We start from the raw sequence: 20,326 nt of genomic DNA, 5'->3' as shown, positions 1-20,326 counted from the left end.
AGGTTCGAGGTCGGCTTGGCTTTCAGCGTGACCGAGGCCTGGCCTGCTCGGCTTTGAGGTCTGCTTAGCAGAAATTTGATGGCTCCACGCTGGATGATCTATTTTGCCTCCCATCAATATCTGTGATGAGAACTTTGTTTAAAAGTTGTGAACGTGAATGTTCAACCATCTCATGTCAAATCACATGCGGCAGGATGCTGCACCAATAACGTTGACCAAAGGATAAGAAGAAGATGGAGAGGGATGATAATTTGCAAGGATATTGATATATGGTATGTTCCTACTTAAGATCAACTTAAGGATATCATCACCAAAGGCCTCTTTTCTTCGTGCTTCGTACTTCTCAAAGCCATATCCTTGATCAGCCCAACAATTTGCAGGGAAGTGACCATTAACTTTGCATTTGAATTTAAATTTTGGAAGTTAGTTTTTGGCGGACCTTTCCTGCTATTACGGAGTACGAGCTCTTATGAAATATACTATTATGATATGGAATCTATTAAGGAATACATCAATATGACATGAGATGGCAATTACAGTATGGCTTGGGATGGCTACGACCATAGCATTAAATGGCATTAGAAGGATCCCCACGATGTAGCCTTATTTGTCGCACCAAATATCCATTTTTCTATAACAACCATAATTATACTCTCTTCCATTTTTGTATAAGGATTTTTTTGCATGGATACCCTTCTAAATATCAGCTTTTGTATAAATACCCTTTCAAAATTGATATTTGCATGTATACCCTCGTAAAACTCTGTTATTGTATAAATATCCCTAATATAACGGTTGCTCTGTTTAAAAAAATCGTATTTATATTAATTAAAAAAAAATAAAATTTGAAATGACATTACCACCCTTACTCTTCTTCACCTCCACCACAACCTTACTCTTCTTCACCTCCACCACAACTGCCCCCCCCCCCCCCCCGCTTCCCGCCCGGCTTCCTCATCCCCCGCACCCCCCCCCACCCGCCCGTGGGCTTCTCCCCTCCCCCCACCACCACCACCACACCCCCCCGGATCGCGAGGCCAAGCCCAGAGCCGAGAACTAGTTAGAGACGAGAGAGAGAGAGAGAGAGAAGAGGCGGAGGAGAAGAGGAAGGGATGGAGGGCTGGTGGGATCGGGTGGTGATTCCGATGAGGCAAGTCTGGATCAACGTGGCTACTCGCATCAGAAATCAGAAAACCAGTATTTTTTTTTTGATGATCCTCGTCAAACGAGTCATCAGAACCATTCCAGTGGGAAATTAATTAGATTAGATTTATTTCATTTCTATTTTTCACTATGAACCTATGTTAAAATTTTATTTTTTTGTTTCTAACCACATATCATATACTTTATTTGAAGGTAAGAAAAACGAAATATCACCCAGATTGATTGTTAAAACATAATATAGTTGTATATTATTTTTTTTCCTTTTATTTTGTTAGGATAGGTTTGGTTGATAAACACTCTCTCTTACAATTTATATCATATATATTTATTTATTCAATGTACATGTTCTTAAATGGAGCAATAACTATTCAAATTAAAGGTAAATTTTGGAGGATATTTTAAGAATGTTAAGAATTCTACAATAATTAAGTACTACTTTGGAAGACAAAAGAGCTGGTTAGTTGATGTTGACTGTTATAAAGGATTATAAAGGCTATCACATTAATTAATGTATCTAAATTCTTTCCATCTTCTATGATTTTTTTTTGTGTATATATCCTTCTAAATATAGAAAATTGCATGAATATTCTTGTAAAGTTACTATTTGCTTGTATACCCTTATATAAATTTCTATTTGCCTGCCTATCCATTAAGGGTATTTTAGTTATTTTAATTTGAAACCGTTAATTTTTTAACGGCATTAGATGGCATGGATATATATGCAAAATTAAGAATAAAAAAAAAGGGTAGAATAGCAAAGTAAGTATTTTACGAGGGTATACATGCAAATATCAATTTTAGAAGGGTATTCACGCAAAATCTGATATTTAGAAGGGTATCCATGCAAAAAATCCTTTGTATAATAGCTGTAGCTATACATTACTTTCCATTTTATTTTTATTGGACCCCGGCACCTATATTTAACAAGAACGGTTGCTGATATTCTCTATTTTTAGCTGTATAAAAGCTATGTATGAACTATATTGATTAGATGTATATGAGTTGTACATGGGCTATGTACATAAATAATGACACCAATCGTTCACCAACCGTTAAAAGGAAAAGCAACGAATCGACCGACAGCCAGGCTTTTGATGCCTGCTACTCATGCTTGGTATGTTCAACGGGCATACGCAAATTGCTCCAGTTCAGGTGTGTTGCACCCTTGCTGTAATATGTGACTTCCAAGATATGTGTGCTGCTCCATCATCACGTTCAATATGCTGCAGATGAACGGTACATATTGAATTTGTTCACCGACGTCGAGAACTAAACCGTGCCGTTTTCCCGTTCTCTATTAAGGTGATATACATATGATCTAAATAAACCCCTAGTCCGTTTCCTCTTTGCTAGGAAGGTTAATGGATGGGAATAAATTATAACCGTACTGTAGTTCTTTCGAGGAAAATATAGACTTGGACGATCGTCATGCGCAAGCTTGGTATATACTATGATCTTGTATCTAACTACTTAGGTCTATGAGGGCAATGAAATGACGTGTTTCGGTGGTTGTTATATAAGAGGTCAATGTCGATGGTTAAGATCGCCGGCTGCAAGTGAAAACCTGGGCGGCACCCACCCGTTCGACCCGATCGTAATGGGTTAGGTGTGGAACCTGTGCAAGTTAAGATCAAACTTGGGTCCGGGATAACCCAGGACCCGAACGGAGCGCGATCCTCCTCGTCCCTATATCCAAGCCCAAATCCAAGTCCAAATTAACCGAGGTAGGGACCGTTCCGGAGTTGGGTGCGCATAGAAGCGAGGAGAAGGTATCCGAACACCGGCGAAGCTTCGGGAAGTTTTCCGGACCGATTCTTTCCGGTCAACCGTCGCCCCAAAACAAAAAACCAAACCCCCACCCCCCTCCTCTATTGCCCCCAACCTTGTCGGAGGCGACTCGTTCCATTTCCTTCCTTCGTCGTCTCTCGTCTGATCTGATCCTCCGCACAAGAGAGCGACGTGGTCTCCTTGCTATTTCCTGCGAATCCGACCATCCTAACCACCCCCACGAAAGGGTTCTTTCTCTCTCTCTTCCTCCCCGAGAAGGAGGAGGAGGACACCATCATCATCCATTATTAATTCCATTAGTAATTGTTAGCTATTATTATTAATCGTCGATGGAAGGGGACGGGGTGGCCGAGCAGCAGCAGCAGACATCGTACACGTACTGGGTAAGGGAGGCGAGGGAGGACGCCGCCCCCCTTCCCGTCCCTCGCAAGCTCTCCGCCGACGACATCTCCAAGCAACCCCAGTCCACCACCTTGGGCTCCGTCTGGAATCAGGTCAGAAAACCTCACCTTTCTCTTGGCTATCATTTTATCTTTCTTTCCCAATGTATGCATCATCCACCGGTTCCTAACTACGATGGTAGATTTTTATTTATTTTAGAAAAAGTGGAAAGAAAGAAAGAAAGGGAGAAAGAAAGAGCCTTCCTGGTATGGATAATGCTGCCAAATGTAGAAATCTTAAAATAAAAAAAGGCAAACAGAAATAGCGGGCATCCAAAACTTAACTTGACCTCCGCCCTAGGGTTTCGATAATCATCAGGATACGAGATGTTAAATTCCTCAACAAATCAATTCCTGTTTGATTTTTTTTTTCTTCCAATAACTCAGTTCCCTGACTTATCTTTGATTGCTGCATCAATACCGGTCTGTAGGGTTCCTCTCATATTGCTCGTTGTAATACCTTCAGGACAGCTTTGGGATGTTAAACTCGTGCCAAATTTGGGGCATCGATTTGCTTTCGATTTCTTTCCACACAAATAACATATCTTAGAACAAAAGGGTCTCTTGCCATCCTGGTTAACGCAGAACAAGCATAGATAGCAAAAGAAAACAAATAGTTAGTTCTCCATCTCCTTGAGGAAAAATGACCAGCGAGAGAAACACCATCCTCTGACAAGTCCACCATCTTCAAGTGCTCTTGACTCAAGCTGATGGACCCACCAATCTCTTCAAGAACAAGCGTCACAGAGCAAAGCAAAGAAAACTTTGTTGATGGAAAATTTCTCTCGTATAACTTATGAAGTCTAGGTCATGAGATCCTCCTTACATCATGACCAATAGAGTTGTACTCCTAATACCTAACGGACTCTTGAGGCTCTAGCCAGACTCTCTGGACTCTAGGTATACTCTGACATGGACTTAAACAAAAGGAACTATCTCACCAATTTCAAACAACTTCACCCATTTAAGGATGGAAGAAGTTTCTAGAATCTCATTAAAGCCCACTATAGCACTACTGTCGTACTTTAGGTGTGAAATTTCTAACACATGCTTGCTGGCTATGACGCTTGCATTATAACCAGTCTCCAAACCTGACTCTCTTTTTTTTTTATCTTGTGGCTGCTCAAATTCTTCACAGTTCCATTCCACATCGCTTGCCCACTTGTTGTAGCCTTCGGTTACCTCGTGCACATTCTGGCCGTAATCATTATCACACCTAAGCTACCGTCTCTCTCTGACCCTTCCATATCTTTTAAATGGCTAGATCTGAACCAATGCTATACTTGTGCTTGGGCACTGATATAATACTGTATGTTGGGCTTTGGCAGTTTTCTTTAGATGCTTTTATCTTGTTAACTTTTGCTGCTATTTAGTTTTGTTTTTCAATCCCAGGGGTCGAAGTTCTTTGTTTTTTCTGATCTAGGGATCTTGTACTTTTTACTTCCAGGTGTAGATTATGCATTTTATGGTTTCCGGTGATTTTTTTTTTTTAACTCAATTTTGGGCCATTGTTTGTTTTGAGTTCTATTTAATTGACTCACAGTATGTTGTAAGACATAAAAACTTTGTCCTAAATTACTAGTGATGACCTTTTATGCTGGGTTCGTGAGAATATGAAGTTTATTATTCAGAGTTAGTACTGAGGGCTGGGGCAGTGTGAAGTTAGTCTTTCAAATGTTAAAAATTTGAAATTCTTCTTTCATCATTATTTTTCACCTTTCCCTGCAATAGCATTAATTTGTCTTAAGAAAATGCCCTTTTTAGTCATGGTTCCAACCTTGCTTGCTGATTCTCTCTTGTTAACCAGAGAAGATCCGATTTCTTGCTTCTTTCTTGGCGCGTGAAATATAAATCAAATTGTAGCAATTGTGAGCTCATTCCTTCAAGGCTGGTTTTACATCATTACCTTCGCACCTTTCAATTCAGACTTTAGGTGGGTTTGGGTAATGCCTTGGAGTTGAGCTGGGCCACCAATATCTCATGCAACATCAAATGCAACATACTTGTGTCATGTAATTATCTTTCTTGAGACTGTCCCATATTTATGACAGTTGGGCAGATTTTCTTTTTGGGAAACTCTCTAACTATTCACCTAATTCTCCTATATTTATAGCAGTTGGGTATTTTTTTTAAAACTCTCTAACCTTTCATGTAATTCTCATGTAATTCTTATCTTTCCTCATATGCTATCATGTTAGACCATTGAACCAACAGTGGATACTCAGAGGAGTCCCCGTTAAATATTGTAGGAGATGTGTACTATTTCCTCATGTTTTGGTTATCAACTTTCTACTACTAAGCTTTTTTTTAATTTAAAGTACTTTTCTTTCATTCAGATTTTCCCAGAGCTTCTCTTGCAACTGGCTTTTTATGTTTTGCAATATGCCAGATTTAGGAAAGCTATTGGATTAGTTTTACTCCTCCATGAATTTAACTCTGAAGGATGTTGTATGTTCATCTTTTACAATTTACCACGTTATTTTGGTTATCTTTTGATTTCATCAATTTTATCTGCACTGCACATGTTCATAAATACCCGATTACCTGGAATGATCAGACTCTACCAAGCATTATTGTTATATGGTATAAACTGATGGCTTTTTTCATTGCATGATAAAATGATCAACACTCAATATGTAACTTTGGATTCTCAATTGCCAGTAACTTTTATCTCATATTATGTATGTGTGTGCATGTGCATGCGTCTGAGTATATGCACGCATACATGTATTTGAGCATTTAGCCACAAGCAAGTGTGCATACGTGTATATGAGCACCTATGAGTATTTAGCCACAGGCGTGAATCAAATGAATAAATGTGCTCATGTGTGCATGCATACATGTATATGAGCATTTAGCTGCAAGTGAGAAGCAAATACATAAATGTGTTTGTGTCTACGTGTAGGTGAGTGCATGCATACGTCCATGTATATGTATTTAGCCACAAGCAAATGGGAATCAAATGCATAAAAGCATGCATGCTTGTAAATTTGTATTTGCTATTGATGGATCGTATGAAATGCAAACTTAAGTTTCATTCACCTGTTGTTTTTCTATTTTTTAGACCAATGTCCATCACATATTTACTGGCGTCCGCTGCTTCTCTCTTAGGTCAGAATCCATGAATATCCATTGTTCATATGTTTTGCACTTCCTGATCTTGCCACTACACCTCTCTATTTGTGGTGTATAGATGCCAATTACACTGGCTCACTTGCTAAGACTTGATAATTATTGATGTGCCAGTTATCCTATTCACATGTTTAATGGATCCTTCAGATATTTGTGCAATAATATTTTGATTCTTCTTGGTACTATTCTTCCTGCATATCTAAGCTTGCAGTTATAACCAATCTTCATGGTTTTTTCCTCTTTCCTGTTCCGCTAACTGAATCTTTTTCTGTGGGACTAGCTTCATTGCCCATCTGTCTCTCTTTTATTTGGAGATATCCTCCCATCTTATAACTATTTGTTAATGACACCGCACATGTTTGCCTATATGCGACTTCCTGACCATTGCAGGATATGGCCTATTGTTTGTGGCTGAAGCAATAGCTAGCCCTCTGCCCATTTCTAAGTTATGACATTTTGCCTGTGGTTGAAGCTCTGGCATTGATGAATTTTAAATGAAGATTCAATTCATAGTTTGAGCTCCTCTTATGAGCTATTGTCATTTTACCTTTGTTATCCTGATTTTGACCAGAATCATTGCTGCCCGTGTTTTGAAATGATAACTTGAATACATATTAAAGATTTAGATGGGCAGTATATTAGCTTGAATTTAGTTGTTTGAGTTGATTGCGTTTCTCCCAGGTTGAAAACTATAGATCTAGGCAGTTAACTAGGAAATTATTATTGCTAATTCATTTATTTTCTTAAACGTAGCGCTTTGCATGTGTCTGCAGGCTGGAACTTGGGAGGAGAAGAACCTTAATTCATGGGCCAGCAGTCGAATAAAGGTTTAGTACTCTACACACTCGAGAGTTTTTATATCAATCAGCATTGCCAAGACATTCTAATTACTTGCATTTTTTTTTTTTTTTTTTTTTTGGCTGTCTTCTGATCTTGAATTGCAGGAGTTGCTTAGCTCTTTGGCTTCATTGGAGTTTTCCAGTGGTAAAGCATCCATCGATGAAGTGTCAAAATGCTCAGGCGATGTGAGTATATATTTAGTGGTCAATTGGCTAACCCTTATTGCAGAAACTGAATTTAGTAGGAAGCAATTTGGTGGATTTTTCCTTTATCTCTGTGGATTTATATCGACTCTTTTCATGGAATTCTGTCTTCAGTCAGACACAAATACCCTTATTAGACTAGCAATAGGTTTATTAGTCTTTTCCACTGGTAAAGCATACATTGATGAAGCCTCAAAATTCTCAGGCAATTCGAGTAATTTGCTACCCCTTAGTGCAAAACCAGCATTTAGAAGGATAAAATTTTGTGGGTTTTTTGTGGATTTATGTGAGAAGTCTTTGCATGAAATTCCCTTAGGTCAAGTACCCTTAGTTGATGGGTGTTTGAGCTTTCTGTTGATGGTTTCACTAATTATAAACTCATGGACATGATAGATAACCCATTCCCAGGATTTTAGAGTAGGTCTATGTAAGAGTGAATTCCTCTGAAATATTTCATGGAGTTGAGCCTCTGCATCTGATCCAATATTAATGACAGGAGAATGAAAATTTTCCAGATGCACATAGTATTGACTATCATCTTTATCCCTTAACCTTGAGAGAACTTCTAGCAACTAATAGTGTCTTGAGAGTTTATAGAAGCATGTGCATAATTGCAGCATTGCATCGGATATTGAGGTAGAAGTCGGTGTGGCATCGTTAGAGAATCAAGTGATGACCATCTGTGTTGAAGGCTTCAGGACTCAAAAATGTTTGTTGAAGGCTTTGCGGAGGGTTCACTTTGCCATTGTTTGTGTAACAGTAGCAACATGTAAATTTAACAATAGCAACACTTGCAAAATGTACAATATTAACCTTCTTTGATCTCCAATTTTGTCATTACAATTAGGCCCGCTCTCTCAGGAAAATTGCTCTCTGAACGACTCCTGACTCGACTACTAATTAAATAAATGTGTTGAAGTTGCAATTGTTGCATGAAGTGGAAGTGCTTTTATCAGTTGCCAACTTTGTTTCCATAATTGAATTTGCTTAACAGGCTCCTTTGGTAGCTTGATCATTTTGGTTATTATTTTTGATTCTATATTAATTGACGCAGCATTCGCTTTTCTTTTCTTTTTTTCACTTTGACATATTTTTAATATTGTGCATCTGCATCATTCATTTGTCATACTCCTTTCACATAATCTGTAATTGCCAATCCTTTTCCCAGCAAATAGGGTTGGCTTCGTGAATAAGGGCTATCATTGCAAGTCTTTCCAAAAAAGTCATAGTATGTACATCAATTTCTTCTGAGCTGCAAAACAAATAAAAGAATGTCATCCCAAGTATCTTCCTTTTTATATAAAACACCCTACGCTTTTTACCAAATCCTTCAATCAAATGGAATCTCCCTTTTCATTTAGTGATTTTTTTATTTGTTTAAAGTTGTTTACAGTATAGAAAATTTTGTTTTAGCGACCGGTCAATTTAAAGTTTTTGGATGTTGAGCAGGCATTCTTGATCACTGTGCGTAACAAGAAGAGAGTGGGCTACACCTATGAGTTGACTCTGAAATTCAAAGGTACAGGGTGCATTTAATCTAAGGTTTTTGTTCTTTTTGCTTGATAATGCTTTCCTTTTATACCTTGTGTGTTGATAAACTTATGGATAATGGAAGCAGGGGAATGGTTAATCCAAGAGGAGAAGAAGAAGATCAAAGGCCACTTGGATATTCCTGAATTTTCATTTGGTGAGCTTGACGACTTGCAGGTATGTGCCATGATGTTATTGGCTCTTAAGCTTGCTGACAAGCTAATTTTAAGATGAGGAATAGGATTGATATGGATTGTAGAATGCTCTAGTTTGATGGTTTTGAGCTTCACCTATGGGTCTTTGCAAGTGTAGGGGAATCTGGGGTTATTGCTTCTTGATTTCATGAGCTTAAATTGCAACTACCAAGGGAGGTCTGCCTACCTGGCAACTATATCTGGGTTTTAAAGCAGGCCCTTCTCTTTCTTAAAAAGTTGGCTCACAGATGTTGGGCCTGTGATAAATTGTAGAATCTGCTCGATCTTTCCATGGAGCCTGCTCAACGTCGAGTTGTGCTTTATAGTTAACCATATGTTTGATGGGAAAAGCCTTTAGATTATGATGGCGATTCATTGAGTCTTCTTTAGTTGTAGTTTTAATCCCTTTTTATTTAACTTGCAGATTGAGATAAGGCTTAGTGAAGAGAAGGGCCTTGAAATGGAGGATAGTATGCAGATCTGCAAGGATCTGAGGTTGTTTCTGACACCTATACGTGAACAATTACTAAAATTTGAAGAAGAGCTGAAAGATAGATAAAGGGACGGGAAGCCTTTTTGCGGTGTCGGTCTTTTTGGTGCCATCACTGCTGATGCTAGCTCTTACCTGTGTGTAATTTCTTGTTTGCAATGGAACCTTATCATTTTCTAATCTCGTGCTCATGATACGCCAAGCCCTTTAAACCTCGTAAGGGTACATTTATAAAATTTCATATTATGTGCTTGTTTGTAACCTCTAGTTCCCGTAGTGTGTCTCTAAGTGGAAGTTTACTTCAATTAAAATGTTTTCTTGATGATTGTGAACTTATAATCTTATGGAAGTCCGTATCATGGTAGGCATCATTCGTCTATCTTTTTTCTTTTTTCCGGTTGGAAAGCCTTCAATGTTTTTTTATACGTGTGTGGGTGGGTGGCGTTGGCCTGGTTTGGGCTAACAGGTTTGGGGGACAGGCAAGGGAAAAGAAAAGGAACTGACATCATTATCAGAGTTTTGTTCCAATGTTCCTAGATGACTGCCTGAAGGACCCTTGCCCATCACTTGTTCCTATTGAGGACAATTCTAGTGATTTTGAGAGTTTTTTTCCACAAAAATCATTGACTCCGAGAAACAATGTCATATCATCTTATTAGGTTAACCTAATGGGGGCTCTCTCAAGTGTTACCGGACGTGCATTGATCGTTTCAATTGGATGGGTCATTTTCGCCTCAGCTTCGCTTCTGTAGCTCTTTTGACATTATAGTTCTTTATGCTGTATTTCTTTTTTAAATATATTTTTAGCAATATCCAGGCTTTTGAATCTCTTGAGTTATTAAAAGGATAAAGCCTTAGAGGCGCCGATCACTGTCTTAATTATCCATCCATATCTCTCCACAACAAGGAGAGTATAAAGCTATCCGGGTCTGAAGCCTTATTGTATATAAGGTAACTCTTATTGTATGTAAGCTAGCTCTTCTCATCTAGCAATTCTATTAGGTAATTGAAACTACTTTAGGATCTTTCAAAGGCTAAACCTATGAGTCCAGATCTAAGCGTGCAATTAAGATGCTAACAAGATGCATGCTATTAAGGATATGGAGTTGCACTGGTTGGCTAGACTTAGATTTCCGATCAAAGTGCACTAGGTGTAAGATTGATCAACACTTGATTGATTGGATCTATCACATCACATATGATCCTGATGTAGGACCTAGTTGTGCCACTTCACTCTGTCATGTCAGTTTCTCCGCCTCCATCCAACTCTGGCCGGGGCACTTCCTTAGCGCCCTCTCCTTCATCATCCGGCGAGTCTGCTCACTCCACTCTGGCCTCCCTGCATCATCATAGATGCCTGCTAGCTGCACATAGATCGCCGGATCCGCCGGGTCGATCCCTAGCGCATTCCTCGCCATGCACTCTCCAAGAACCAGGTTCCCGTGGAACCTGCAGGAAGCAAGCAGGGTCTTGTAGATCAACGTATCCGGTCGGAAGGGCATGGTCTTTACGGCCTGCGCTGCTGCCTCCAGCCTGCCGGCTCGGCCCAGCATGTCCACCAGGCAAACATAGTGATCGTGTCGCGGGGGCACACCGTACAATTCTTCCATGGAGTTGAAATACTCGATGCCCGCATCGACCAGGCCGCCATGGCTGCAGGCGTACAGGACCAACAGGAAGGTGATGCCGTCCGGCGGGACTCCCGCCAGCCTCATGTCCTCGAAAGCGGACAAGGCTTCCACGAACCGCCCATTGGATGCCAGCGCGGATATCAATCCGTTCCACGACACCACATTCGGCGCCTGGATCGCCATGAAGACACTGCGAGCCTCATCAATGCTCCCGCATTTGCCGTACATGTCGACAAGGCCGTTGGAGACCGATATCCGGCTGCGCAACCCGGACTTCACCGAGTAGCAGTGCAACTGCTTCCCGGACCCCACAGCCGCCGAGCCTGCAGCAGCGGATAGGAAGCAGGCGAGGCTGAAGTCGTCCATCCTCACGCCCTCCTCGCTCATGCGATGGATCAAGGCTAGAGCCCTCCGGTGGAGGCCCATCTGGTTCAGCCCCTTGGCCAAGCTCGTGTACGTGAGCACATCCTTGCGGGGCACCATCGTGCTCGCCACGGCCCACGCCTCGTCCGCCCCCCCGCATCGAGCATAGGCGTCCACCAGCGAGTTCCCGACAGCCGCATCCGCCGAGTCCAGGCTGGTCTTGAGCACGTAGGCCTGGAGCTTCCTCGCATGAGCCAGAGCTTCTACTTGTGCTTGTGCTTCGCCGGAGTCGCCACCACAGCCCTTGAGGAGCGTGGACAAGGTGAAGGAGTTAGGCTCCACTCCGGCGGCTCGCATCTCTGTCAGCGCTGCCAACGCGTCTCGGTGTCTCCCGTGTCGGACAAGTGCTGCGATCAAAGCCGTCCAGGAGACCACGTTTGGAGAGGCGATCCGCTGGAAGGCGCGCACGGGGTCCTCCAAATCCGGGGACCATTTGGCGTACAGGTCCACCAGCGCGTTCCCCACGGACGCATCGTGCTCCAACCCGGCCTTGGCCACCCGTCCATGGAGCTGCCTCCCCAATTCAGGCACCGGGGACGACGCGCAGGCGCTGAGGATCCCGGCATACGTGAAGGAGTTGGGCATGACGCCAGCGGCCTCCATCTCTCGGAATGTCGAGATGGCCTCGCGGTAGCCTTCCACCTGGGAGTACCCTGCGATCAGTGCCGTCCACACCATCACATCAGATTCCGGCGTTTGGCGGAAGACTCTGAGAGCGGTGCTCACGTCGCGGCACTTGCAGTACATGTCGACGAGCGCCGTCTTGAGGACCAAATTAAGTTCCAAACCCCAGAGGACGAGGTGAGCGTGGAGCAGTGCGCCCCACCGTTGGCCGAGAACTACGCAGGCCGTCAGAAGCTTGGCGAACGTGAACTCGGTAGGCGTGGTCCCGCTCTCGATCATGGAGGCGTACATCTGTATGGCGCTGCCCCAGTCCTCAGCATCCACAAGAGCAGAGATCATGGCGGTCCAGGAGACGGCGTCTCGACAGTCGATCAGGGCGAAGATCCGGGCTGCCTCTTCGAGCCCGCTACATCTGGAGTAGAGATGGAGCAGAGCGCTGCCCAGGACGGTGTTGGATCCGAATCCGCGCTTCAATATGTGAGCGTGAGCCTGCATCCCCAGATCCAGCGCCCGGAGCGAGGAGGCACAGCGCACGACGCTCGAGAGCACGAACTCGTTCGCGGCGGAAGAACCGGAGGCAAGCAGCATCCGCTGGAAGAAGCGGAGGGCCTCCTCGTGATCCCCGCTGCGAGAGTAGGCCGAGATGATGCCGCTCCAGGTGGCGGCATCCCGGTGGGGCATCCCGTCGAACAGCTTGCGCGCTTCGGCTGCTCCGCCGGAGCATCTCGAGTAGAGGGCGAGGAGGCGGTTGCTGAGGAGGAGGTGGCCGTGCAGGCCCGCCTTGATAATGAAGCCGTGCACGCAGATGCACTCTCGCAGGGACCTGCAGCGAGACAGCAGCGCCGGGCACTCAACCTCGGCGACGACGTAGGCGGCGGACGCTCGCTTCTCTGCTCCATCCGTATCCGAATACGAATCCAAAACCGAATCCAATAGATGCGGGTGCCGATGGGGGTCGTGCGGTAGGGTGCAGCGGGAGAGAGACGTAAAGAATGATGGTGCGGGATGTGGGGAGAAAGTAGCAGGAACAGGACTAGCATGGAACGGAGAGCGGTGGAAGAAGCTGGTCAAGACCGTGATCCGGCAGCTGCTCATGCTACTGTGTGGTTGGGGTAATGAAGAGATTGGCGACAAGGGAGAGGGGCAGCTCCGCGAGCGGCGAAGAGTGGTCCGTCGCTGGGGCCCTCGGCGACGGCACCTCCTTCGCTGAAAACACCTCCATTTGGATGTGTTTTTTTTAAAACCCGGCTCTCGAGAGGGAGCTTTTAGCGAGCTGGACGGAAGTTACCAAAATCTATGCAGTGGAGTCTAAAGAATTGTCGGACGGTATTATTGCAACCTAAAGACAAGGATATTTTAACCTCGACATTTTCAATGTATACCATCAATAGGTAGATATGGTGATTTTTGGAGAAAATGGTGCTCCATGGATTCAAGCTACCGCGAGCATGGATTTTAGGGACAGGATGGTCCTGTAGGAGGAGGCAGTCAAGCTGGTCCAACAGGGATATCCCATGGTCGTGCAGGGGACTTCAACTACATCAACAATCCATAAGAAAAGCTAGAAGAAAGGGCCTTCACCAACAAGAGAAAGGGTAGAGAGTTCCAGAACTTTGTAATAGAAAATTAATTTAATTATGAAATCGTAAGTTAAATTGTCATTTATAAGAGAGAGAGAAAGGGAGAGACTATGTTGCCCCTTTTTGCACGGCAATACCGCCAAAAAAATTATACTACATACATAAAAAAATGCATACATATATATTAGAAATTTGCAAGTAAATTTCTTCAATAAAAAGCAGCGCTCAAATACAATGGCAGGGTTTTAGAATGGATGGTGATATGTATAATTAAAATAAAGAATATATGTTTTCCTATCTACATCTGCTATCACAAATCATATATATATATATATATATATATATATATATATATATATATATAATGTTATGGTGCAATTTTCCAACAAAATGTCTTAAAGCAAGATTTTCGATCCGTTTAAATCATATCATAGTTGTGCAAAATGATGTACTCCATCATTAATGTGACAAAGTTTTCTTTTTGTTAAAAAAAAGGTTGCTCCAAATTGAACAAATTTATTTCACTACTTTTCCCCCTGCATTGAAACTCAGATGATATAACAAGAATTCACATTCCGAGCTACGACATTGGTCGCTAATCATTTTCACCAGCAAAACTTCTTAAATAAACTACACATGAGCAATAAATGCGCCCCTTTCTCATGGCTGGAAAGAAAATCTGAAGCTGCATGTTCTCCTGGTTCAAACATTCCGTATCTTTAAGGTATTCTACATTTTTCTTCGCACCAAGATTAACCGTTGTTGCTAGTTTTTCATTTTCTGCCCACTCTCTTCAAGCGAGCGAGTTAATGCTCTTCAGCCTTTCCCAGTCTAAGCTCCTTTTTTTTCTTTTTTTTTTTTTTGCTAAGGCAGGTAGATCATACCTGACGAGTATGGATACACCAAATAAAATCAAAAAACAAAATACCTCGGAGTGCGAGGGATAACTTCCTATCTCCAGCCTACAGGGTACTACTGGAGTGACTGGCTACATAAGCAGCTACCCAGTCCACAACCCCATTAACTTTATGAAATATATGCTTGGCCTGGAAGGCCCCTCCAGCCTCCATCATTGCCCAGATATTTCGGAGCAAAGGGTGGGAAGGCTCCTCTAGCTCCTCTTCCCATTATACGCATTTGAAAAAATATCAGGGAGTTAGGGCAGGGTAGCATGGTGTCCAAGTGACCCACCCATGTGGGGTACCACACAAGTGGTAAGACCCCGAATAAATATGTTTTTTTTTGTTAATTCCGGTTATATGAGCTAATAAAATTAGTGATTATTGCTTGAGAACGAAAATACAAGATTCTTACTCAGGTAAAATACTATAAATCTTTAATATATGTTTAGTAACAAAGTTGGGAAAACTTTTAATATGAGAAATGATAAAAAAAATTATCCATATATTTTTATAACAATCTAGAATTTATCTAAAAAAACTAATCGGAAGGTATTTTTTTTGAATTCCTTGATTCAAAATTTCTCTGGCCGAGTAACTGATATGAGACTAAAGACACGTCTGCATAGGGCCTCTCATACTTTCCCTAAACTAAGCCTTAACAACTTTGTCAGGCTAAGGATCGAAATGTATTCAAATCAAATCACAAACACCACGATTGATCCATGGTTAGCCTCTATGAATCCGGGCTGCAGTGTTTCCTATTTTACATAAGCTACATGGTGGATCTACTCTGATATCATGCATAACAACTTAAAACTCATCCAAAAAGACTATTTGTAAGATATTTTTTGGGTTACTTGATCAAAAAAAAACTCTTCGATAATTGATGTGGGAGCAAAGACACACACATAAGTCCTTGCATAAAAGTGCTTTCGGGACTTTAGAAATTGTTTTTAGCCCCTCCAAAAATAATCTCAAACGGCCTCATACCCCAAAACCTAATCAAAATTATTATTTAAGAAAAGAAAAAATATCAATAAGCATAGCGGTTAAAATAATAAATTAAAACTTGAAAAAAGGACAGCAACCTGGATCATTGAAAGGGGAAGTTTCTGACATACACATCGACAGTGTAGTCGAGCAATCTCGGCCTTCTTCGCCGCCAAGGGTTGGTGGTGTGAAGGGCTGGTGCATCGTCTTGTCTTAAATATCAATCATGGCAACGTGGCGTGTCTTCCTGCTCCACCCACCGCATCCCCATGCCCGTCTCCATTCCCTCGTCCGCTGGGAACGGAGATGGCGTTTGCGGCAAGGTGGTCGGGAGCTCGCTGCCGTCGCTGCTGCTTGCGGTGCCAGGGCAAGAGTCGAGAAGAAGAGAGTTGCGGCCAAGAGCACCGCGTCTGCCTTTGCGGACCATCTCACCAGGCGGACGCGCTCGGGGGCCGGCTTCGACTGGGACCTCTACCGGCGCTACGCGGACGCCGCAGGGGGCCACGCCCACCTGCCCGTCATGCTGGGCGAGGTGCTCGACGTCTTCCGCCACCTCCACCTCCGCTCCTTCGTCGACTGCACCCTCGGTGCTGCAGGCCACTCCGTCGCCGTCCGTCTCTCTCTCTCTCCCTCTCTCGCCCCCTCCCTCCCCCTTTTCTGGCTTTTTCATTTTGTTGATGGCTATCTTATCTTCGTAGCTGTGGTGTTCGATCTATTTCCCAACAGATTATAGAGGCGCATAGAGAGCTGGAGCTGTATGTCGGTCTGGACGTGGATCCTGTCGCCCATGACAAGGCTCGAGCGCGGATCGAAGACCTCCTAAATGATAATCCTCGCGACGGCAGCTTGAAAGCTTACACCCATGTCCGGAATTTCAAGTACATAAAGTCCGTTCTTGGCGGCATCGACGAGAACCTCCTCGAAGGCGGAGTCGACGGGATCCTGATGGACTTGGGAATGTCATCCATGCAGGTATAACCCCTCCCTGGTCACAAAACGCATATACAGGCATACAGCCCACGGGCGGGGGAGTGGGTGGGGAGTCTGAGGAGTCGTTTGATTTTCGCTTCCTTCCTGTTTGAGAGATTGCCGCCGTAAATTAAGTGCTGCGTGTGCTGTACGGAGCAGGTGAACAATTCGGACAGAGGATTCAGTGTGCTTGGCGATGGGCCTCTGGATATGCGGATGAACCCTCAGGTGAGAGCTGCCTCTAAACCTCTTCCCTTCATAGCAAAGATATTCCGATTCTGTGCCTCTGACGTTGTTGCTCTGTGGAGAGGCATTGACTTCAAAGTTCTAGAGATTGCTTTGCATCCGACTAATAAGATTAAGCTCTCTCTTCTCTGCTACCTACTCGAGGGGGTTTTCCATGGATCGTGCCCCCTTAAGGGAGCTCCATTTCGAGTTGAATTTTGACCCGGGCACGAGCTGCTCGCCACGCGGCTCGCCTACGGGGAGCCCCATGTGTAGAGCATCCCTAGCCACCTCTACCTTGTTGGATGATCTCCTCACATGATTTCATGCCTCGTTTTTGATCTAGTTTAACTAAATGATGAGTATAGGTTCGAAACTTTTATTCGCTACGAGTTGGCTTCTTTGCCACCATGATAATCCCAGGCCATGGCTGTTGCTGTAACACGTTGCTGCCTTTACGACATGCTTATTTCATTAGCTGGCTCAATACCTATATATTGTTCTGCCTCTTCTTTATTTTTTGTTTTGTTACCTGAGTTGATGTATGATCATCTTACGCATAATAGGATTGAATTTGTCATTATATTCATGATGAAGACAACCTCCCAGTTCTCAGGTAAGCTCTCGGGATATAGAAAGATAGATTCTGGGGATATTTGACCGATTGAACAGGATTGTGACAGGCAAGCTTGAAAGCGGAGGATATCTTGAATTACTGGCCTGATTCTGAAGTGGGACGGGTATTGCGTGATTATGGAGAGGAAAGCAACTGGCGTTTTCTTCAGAAACAAATTGTGGGTGCTCGTGCAGATGGGGGATTGCATTCTACGGCTCAACTTGTAGATCTCGTGCGGAGCACATCTGCCGGGTCTGGAGGTAGGTGATCCGATACTGAATGCTAACATTGCACGTACGTACAGCAGGAGGTACACTGAAAAAACACCAGAGAAACCTGGATTGGATGACGAGAATGATGTATATGGCCTAGTTGAGACGTGGTTTTGATTTCCTGTACTGAATTGCATGAATATAATCATCTGGAGATCACCGTCAAGTCCATTGGCCCATGATTCGGAATTAATTCCCGCTCGGCCATTGGAGGCAGAGATATCAGCCTAACAAATTTTGTGATCATCCGTTCCTGTGTCTTGGATGAATATCTCATGGTTAAACTTAAAACTGCAGGAAGGCATGGTTGGATCAAGACGGCGACGCGGGTATTTCAAGCACTTAGGATAGCAGTTAATGATGAACTCCAGACTCTAGAAGATGCTATACATGCCTGCTTTGATTGCCTCTCCTCTGGTGGTCGGCTTGTCGTCATCTCCTTCCACAGTTTGGAGGACAGAATTGTGAAGCGGACGTTTCTTGACATCATCGAGAGGGGTGAAGGAGATTTGAATGGTAAGGGTCAGAGGGAGGACGAGGCTGATGGCGGAGGAGAAACGTGGAGTAGGCATAGAGTGCAGGGAAGTCATGGTACCGTTCTGACAAAGCGGCCAATAACACCTTCCAAGGAGGAAGAGAAATTAAATCGCAGGTGCAGAAGCGCTAAGCTTAGAGTTATTCGCAAGCTCTGAACAGCAATGTTTTTTATGAGCAACGGCATTTGTACCCACACTAACGAAGCTTTCTTGGGTTCGTCATATGTTAAACCTTAGTGCCCTTTTTGGCTGCTCTGGATGAATCTGATTGCATCTATACCGATAAAATTAGTTTAGCTTTTTATTAATTACTTCTTTGTTAAAAAAAATTTATCATATCGTGCCGCCACCTGCCTAAATCTTGACATAGCTAGTGCACATTAATTTCCAAGAAGGATTCCTTGCAAGTTGCAATTACTCCCGTGAGACCTAACTCACCAGACTTTGAGTAATACACAAGTTGTCCGGTCTTAATTATCCATCCATAGGGATAACATCTCTCCACAACAAGGAACACCTCCTTCGAAATGATAGGCCAGTACCATTTGAAAAACCCATCTGGGTTTGGAGCTTTACTGTATGTGAGGTAAACTCTTATTGTATGTAAGCCGACTCTTCTCATCTAGCAATTCTATTAGGTAATTGAAGCTACCCTAGGATTTCCAGCAAAAAAAAAAAAAAAGGCTACTCTAGGATCTTTCAAAGGCTAAATCTACGAGTCCAGATCTAAGCGTGCAATTAAGATGCTAACAGGATGCATGCCATTAAGGATACGGAATTGCACTGGTGGGCTAGACTTGGATTTCCGATCAAAGTGCACTAGGTATAAGATTGATCAACACTTGATTAATTGGATCTATCACATCACGTATGACCCTGATGTAGGACCTAGTTGTATCACTCTTCACTCTTGCCGCTTAATATAGCAATAGGTTCATTTGCAGGATTTTACTGCGATACGAGGACTTGTGTGATAGTCAGTCACTCGATGCATATGTTGGCGGTCAAGATACTCGATCGCTCCATAGGCAAAAGTTTGCTATCAGTCCAATCTCTATATGATAAGGATACCCAGACGTTTCAAAGTGCCATCGAGAAGAAGGTTAGACAAACTAAATATAAGCTATAAATTGGAGAAGAAATGATTGTAATGATGCTCATCCGAAAATTTTGCAGGGAAGAAGAGGTATTGGAACACCTCACGCTTTTCTAAAGTCGGGGAAGAAAGAAAAGAAGGACCAGGCTAATACAATATGCTTAAACTATATGAGTATGTAAGAAAATAGACTAAAGAGGATAGACCAGGAAATTAACTTCCAAGCTGGTGAAGATCAGGAAATAGGCTAATAATACCCTTCACCTCATTATACCTTTTAATTTCATACTAGAGCAGTGACTGAACATATGTCCTAATTTTTAGTTGGTATCCAATCAGAGAAATGTCCATAAAACGGGACATTTTATTATGCAAAGAACCGTCAGCTGGGTCTACACTCATACTAATTACCATTACATGAAAGGAAATAGCTGCCGCAATGATGTCAGTTTGAGTTCTCATTATCTTTATAAACTACAAAATATAAGAAGCTATATACACACGTGTAGGAAAAGGAGAAAAAAAGGTTGGATATTTTCATCAATATGATTTAAACAAGCTAGAGAATGGGCTCGCAACAGAGTAAGTTGGCTAGAAAATAACTTTAGGGTTATATGTGTTGAATTCAGCTAGTTGTTGAATTAAAAATAGGCTACTTCCATCCTAAAATATAAGCATAGT

The 20,326-nt window shown here is 42.9% G+C and overlaps 3 protein-coding genes across 5 annotated transcripts; 2 read left to right on the top strand and 1 right to left on the bottom strand.

Annotated features, from left to right (window-relative positions):
* The first annotated feature begins 2,951 nt into the window (after positions 1-2,951).
* LOC103715536 lies at positions 2,952-10,152 on the top strand. 2 transcript variants are annotated; one of them, XM_008803197.4, is made up of 6 exons: positions 2,952-3,446; positions 7,298-7,351; positions 7,469-7,549; positions 9,017-9,086; positions 9,183-9,274; positions 9,716-10,152. In XM_008803197.4, the coding sequence occupies exons 1-6, from the start codon at positions 3,282-3,284 to the stop codon at positions 9,848-9,850; spliced, it is 597 nt and encodes a 198-aa protein (XP_008801419.1). In that variant the 5' UTR covers positions 2,952-3,281; the 3' UTR covers positions 9,851-10,152. The 2 variants fall into 2 exon arrangements, with proteins under 2 accessions (XP_008801419.1, XP_008801420.1); XM_008803198.4 differs by having other exon boundaries at positions 2,961-3,446; positions 9,186-9,274.
* Positions 10,153-10,401: 249 nt separating this feature from the next.
* Positions 10,402-14,225, bottom strand: LOC103715537 (pentatricopeptide repeat-containing protein At5g52850, chloroplastic). Its single transcript, XM_008803199.4, has one exon. It carries the CDS (start codon positions 13,552-13,554, stop codon positions 11,020-11,022), a length of 2,535 nt encoding a protein of 844 aa, XP_008801421.1. The 5' UTR covers positions 13,555-14,225; the 3' UTR covers positions 10,402-11,019.
* A 1,819-nt stretch (positions 14,226-16,044) lies between these two features.
* Positions 16,045-18,857, top strand: LOC103715539 (ribosomal RNA small subunit methyltransferase H). Of its 2 annotated transcripts, none has more exons than XM_026807862.2 (5): positions 16,045-16,541; positions 16,630-16,903; positions 17,060-17,128; positions 17,809-18,001; positions 18,311-18,857. In XM_026807862.2, the coding sequence occupies exons 1-5, from the start codon at positions 16,201-16,203 to the stop codon at positions 18,703-18,705; spliced, it is 1,272 nt and encodes a 423-aa protein (XP_026663663.2). In that variant the 5' UTR covers positions 16,045-16,200; the 3' UTR covers positions 18,706-18,857. The 2 variants fall into 2 exon arrangements, with proteins under 2 accessions (XP_026663663.2, XP_008801423.2); XM_008803201.4 differs by having other exon boundaries at positions 16,050-16,541; positions 16,658-16,903.
* The last annotated feature ends 1,469 nt before the right edge of the window (positions 18,858-20,326 follow it).

The sequence above is a fragment of the Phoenix dactylifera genome, chromosome 7 (genome assembly GCF_009389715.1).
Source record: "Phoenix dactylifera cultivar Barhee BC4 chromosome 7, palm_55x_up_171113_PBpolish2nd_filt_p, whole genome shotgun sequence".
NCBI lineage: Eukaryota > Viridiplantae > Streptophyta > Magnoliopsida > Arecales > Arecaceae > Phoenix > Phoenix dactylifera.
This window is presented reverse-complemented; position numbering and strand designations above follow the sequence as displayed.

Bases quoted from the DNA above. Each gene is read 5' to 3' on its own strand.
- LOC103715536 (XM_008803197.4), top strand. From the start codon at position 3,282: ATGGAAGGGGACGGGGTGGCCGAGCAGCAGCAGCAGACATCGTACACG. The intron at 3,447-7,297 runs GTCAGAAAACCT...ATGTGTCTGCAG, and splicing joins TGGGCTCCGTCTGGAATCAG to GCTGGAACTTGGGAGGAGAA. The intron at 7,550-9,016 runs GTGAGTATATAT...GATGTTGAGCAG, and splicing joins TGTCAAAATGCTCAGGCGAT to GCATTCTTGATCACTGTGCG.
- LOC103715537 (XM_008803199.4), bottom strand. From the start codon at position 13,554: ATGAGCAGCTGCCGGATCACGGTCTTGACCAGCTTCTTCCACCGCTCT.
- LOC103715539 (XM_008803201.4), top strand. From the start codon at position 16,158: ATGGCAACGTGGCGTGTCTTCCTGCTCCACCCACCGCATCCCCATGCC. The intron at 16,542-16,657 runs GTCCGTCTCTCT...ATTTCCCAACAG, and splicing joins CTGCAGGCCACTCCGTCGCC to ATTATAGAGGCGCATAGAGA. The intron at 17,129-17,808 runs GTGAGAGCTGCC...GGATTGTGACAG, and splicing joins ATATGCGGATGAACCCTCAG to GCAAGCTTGAAAGCGGAGGA.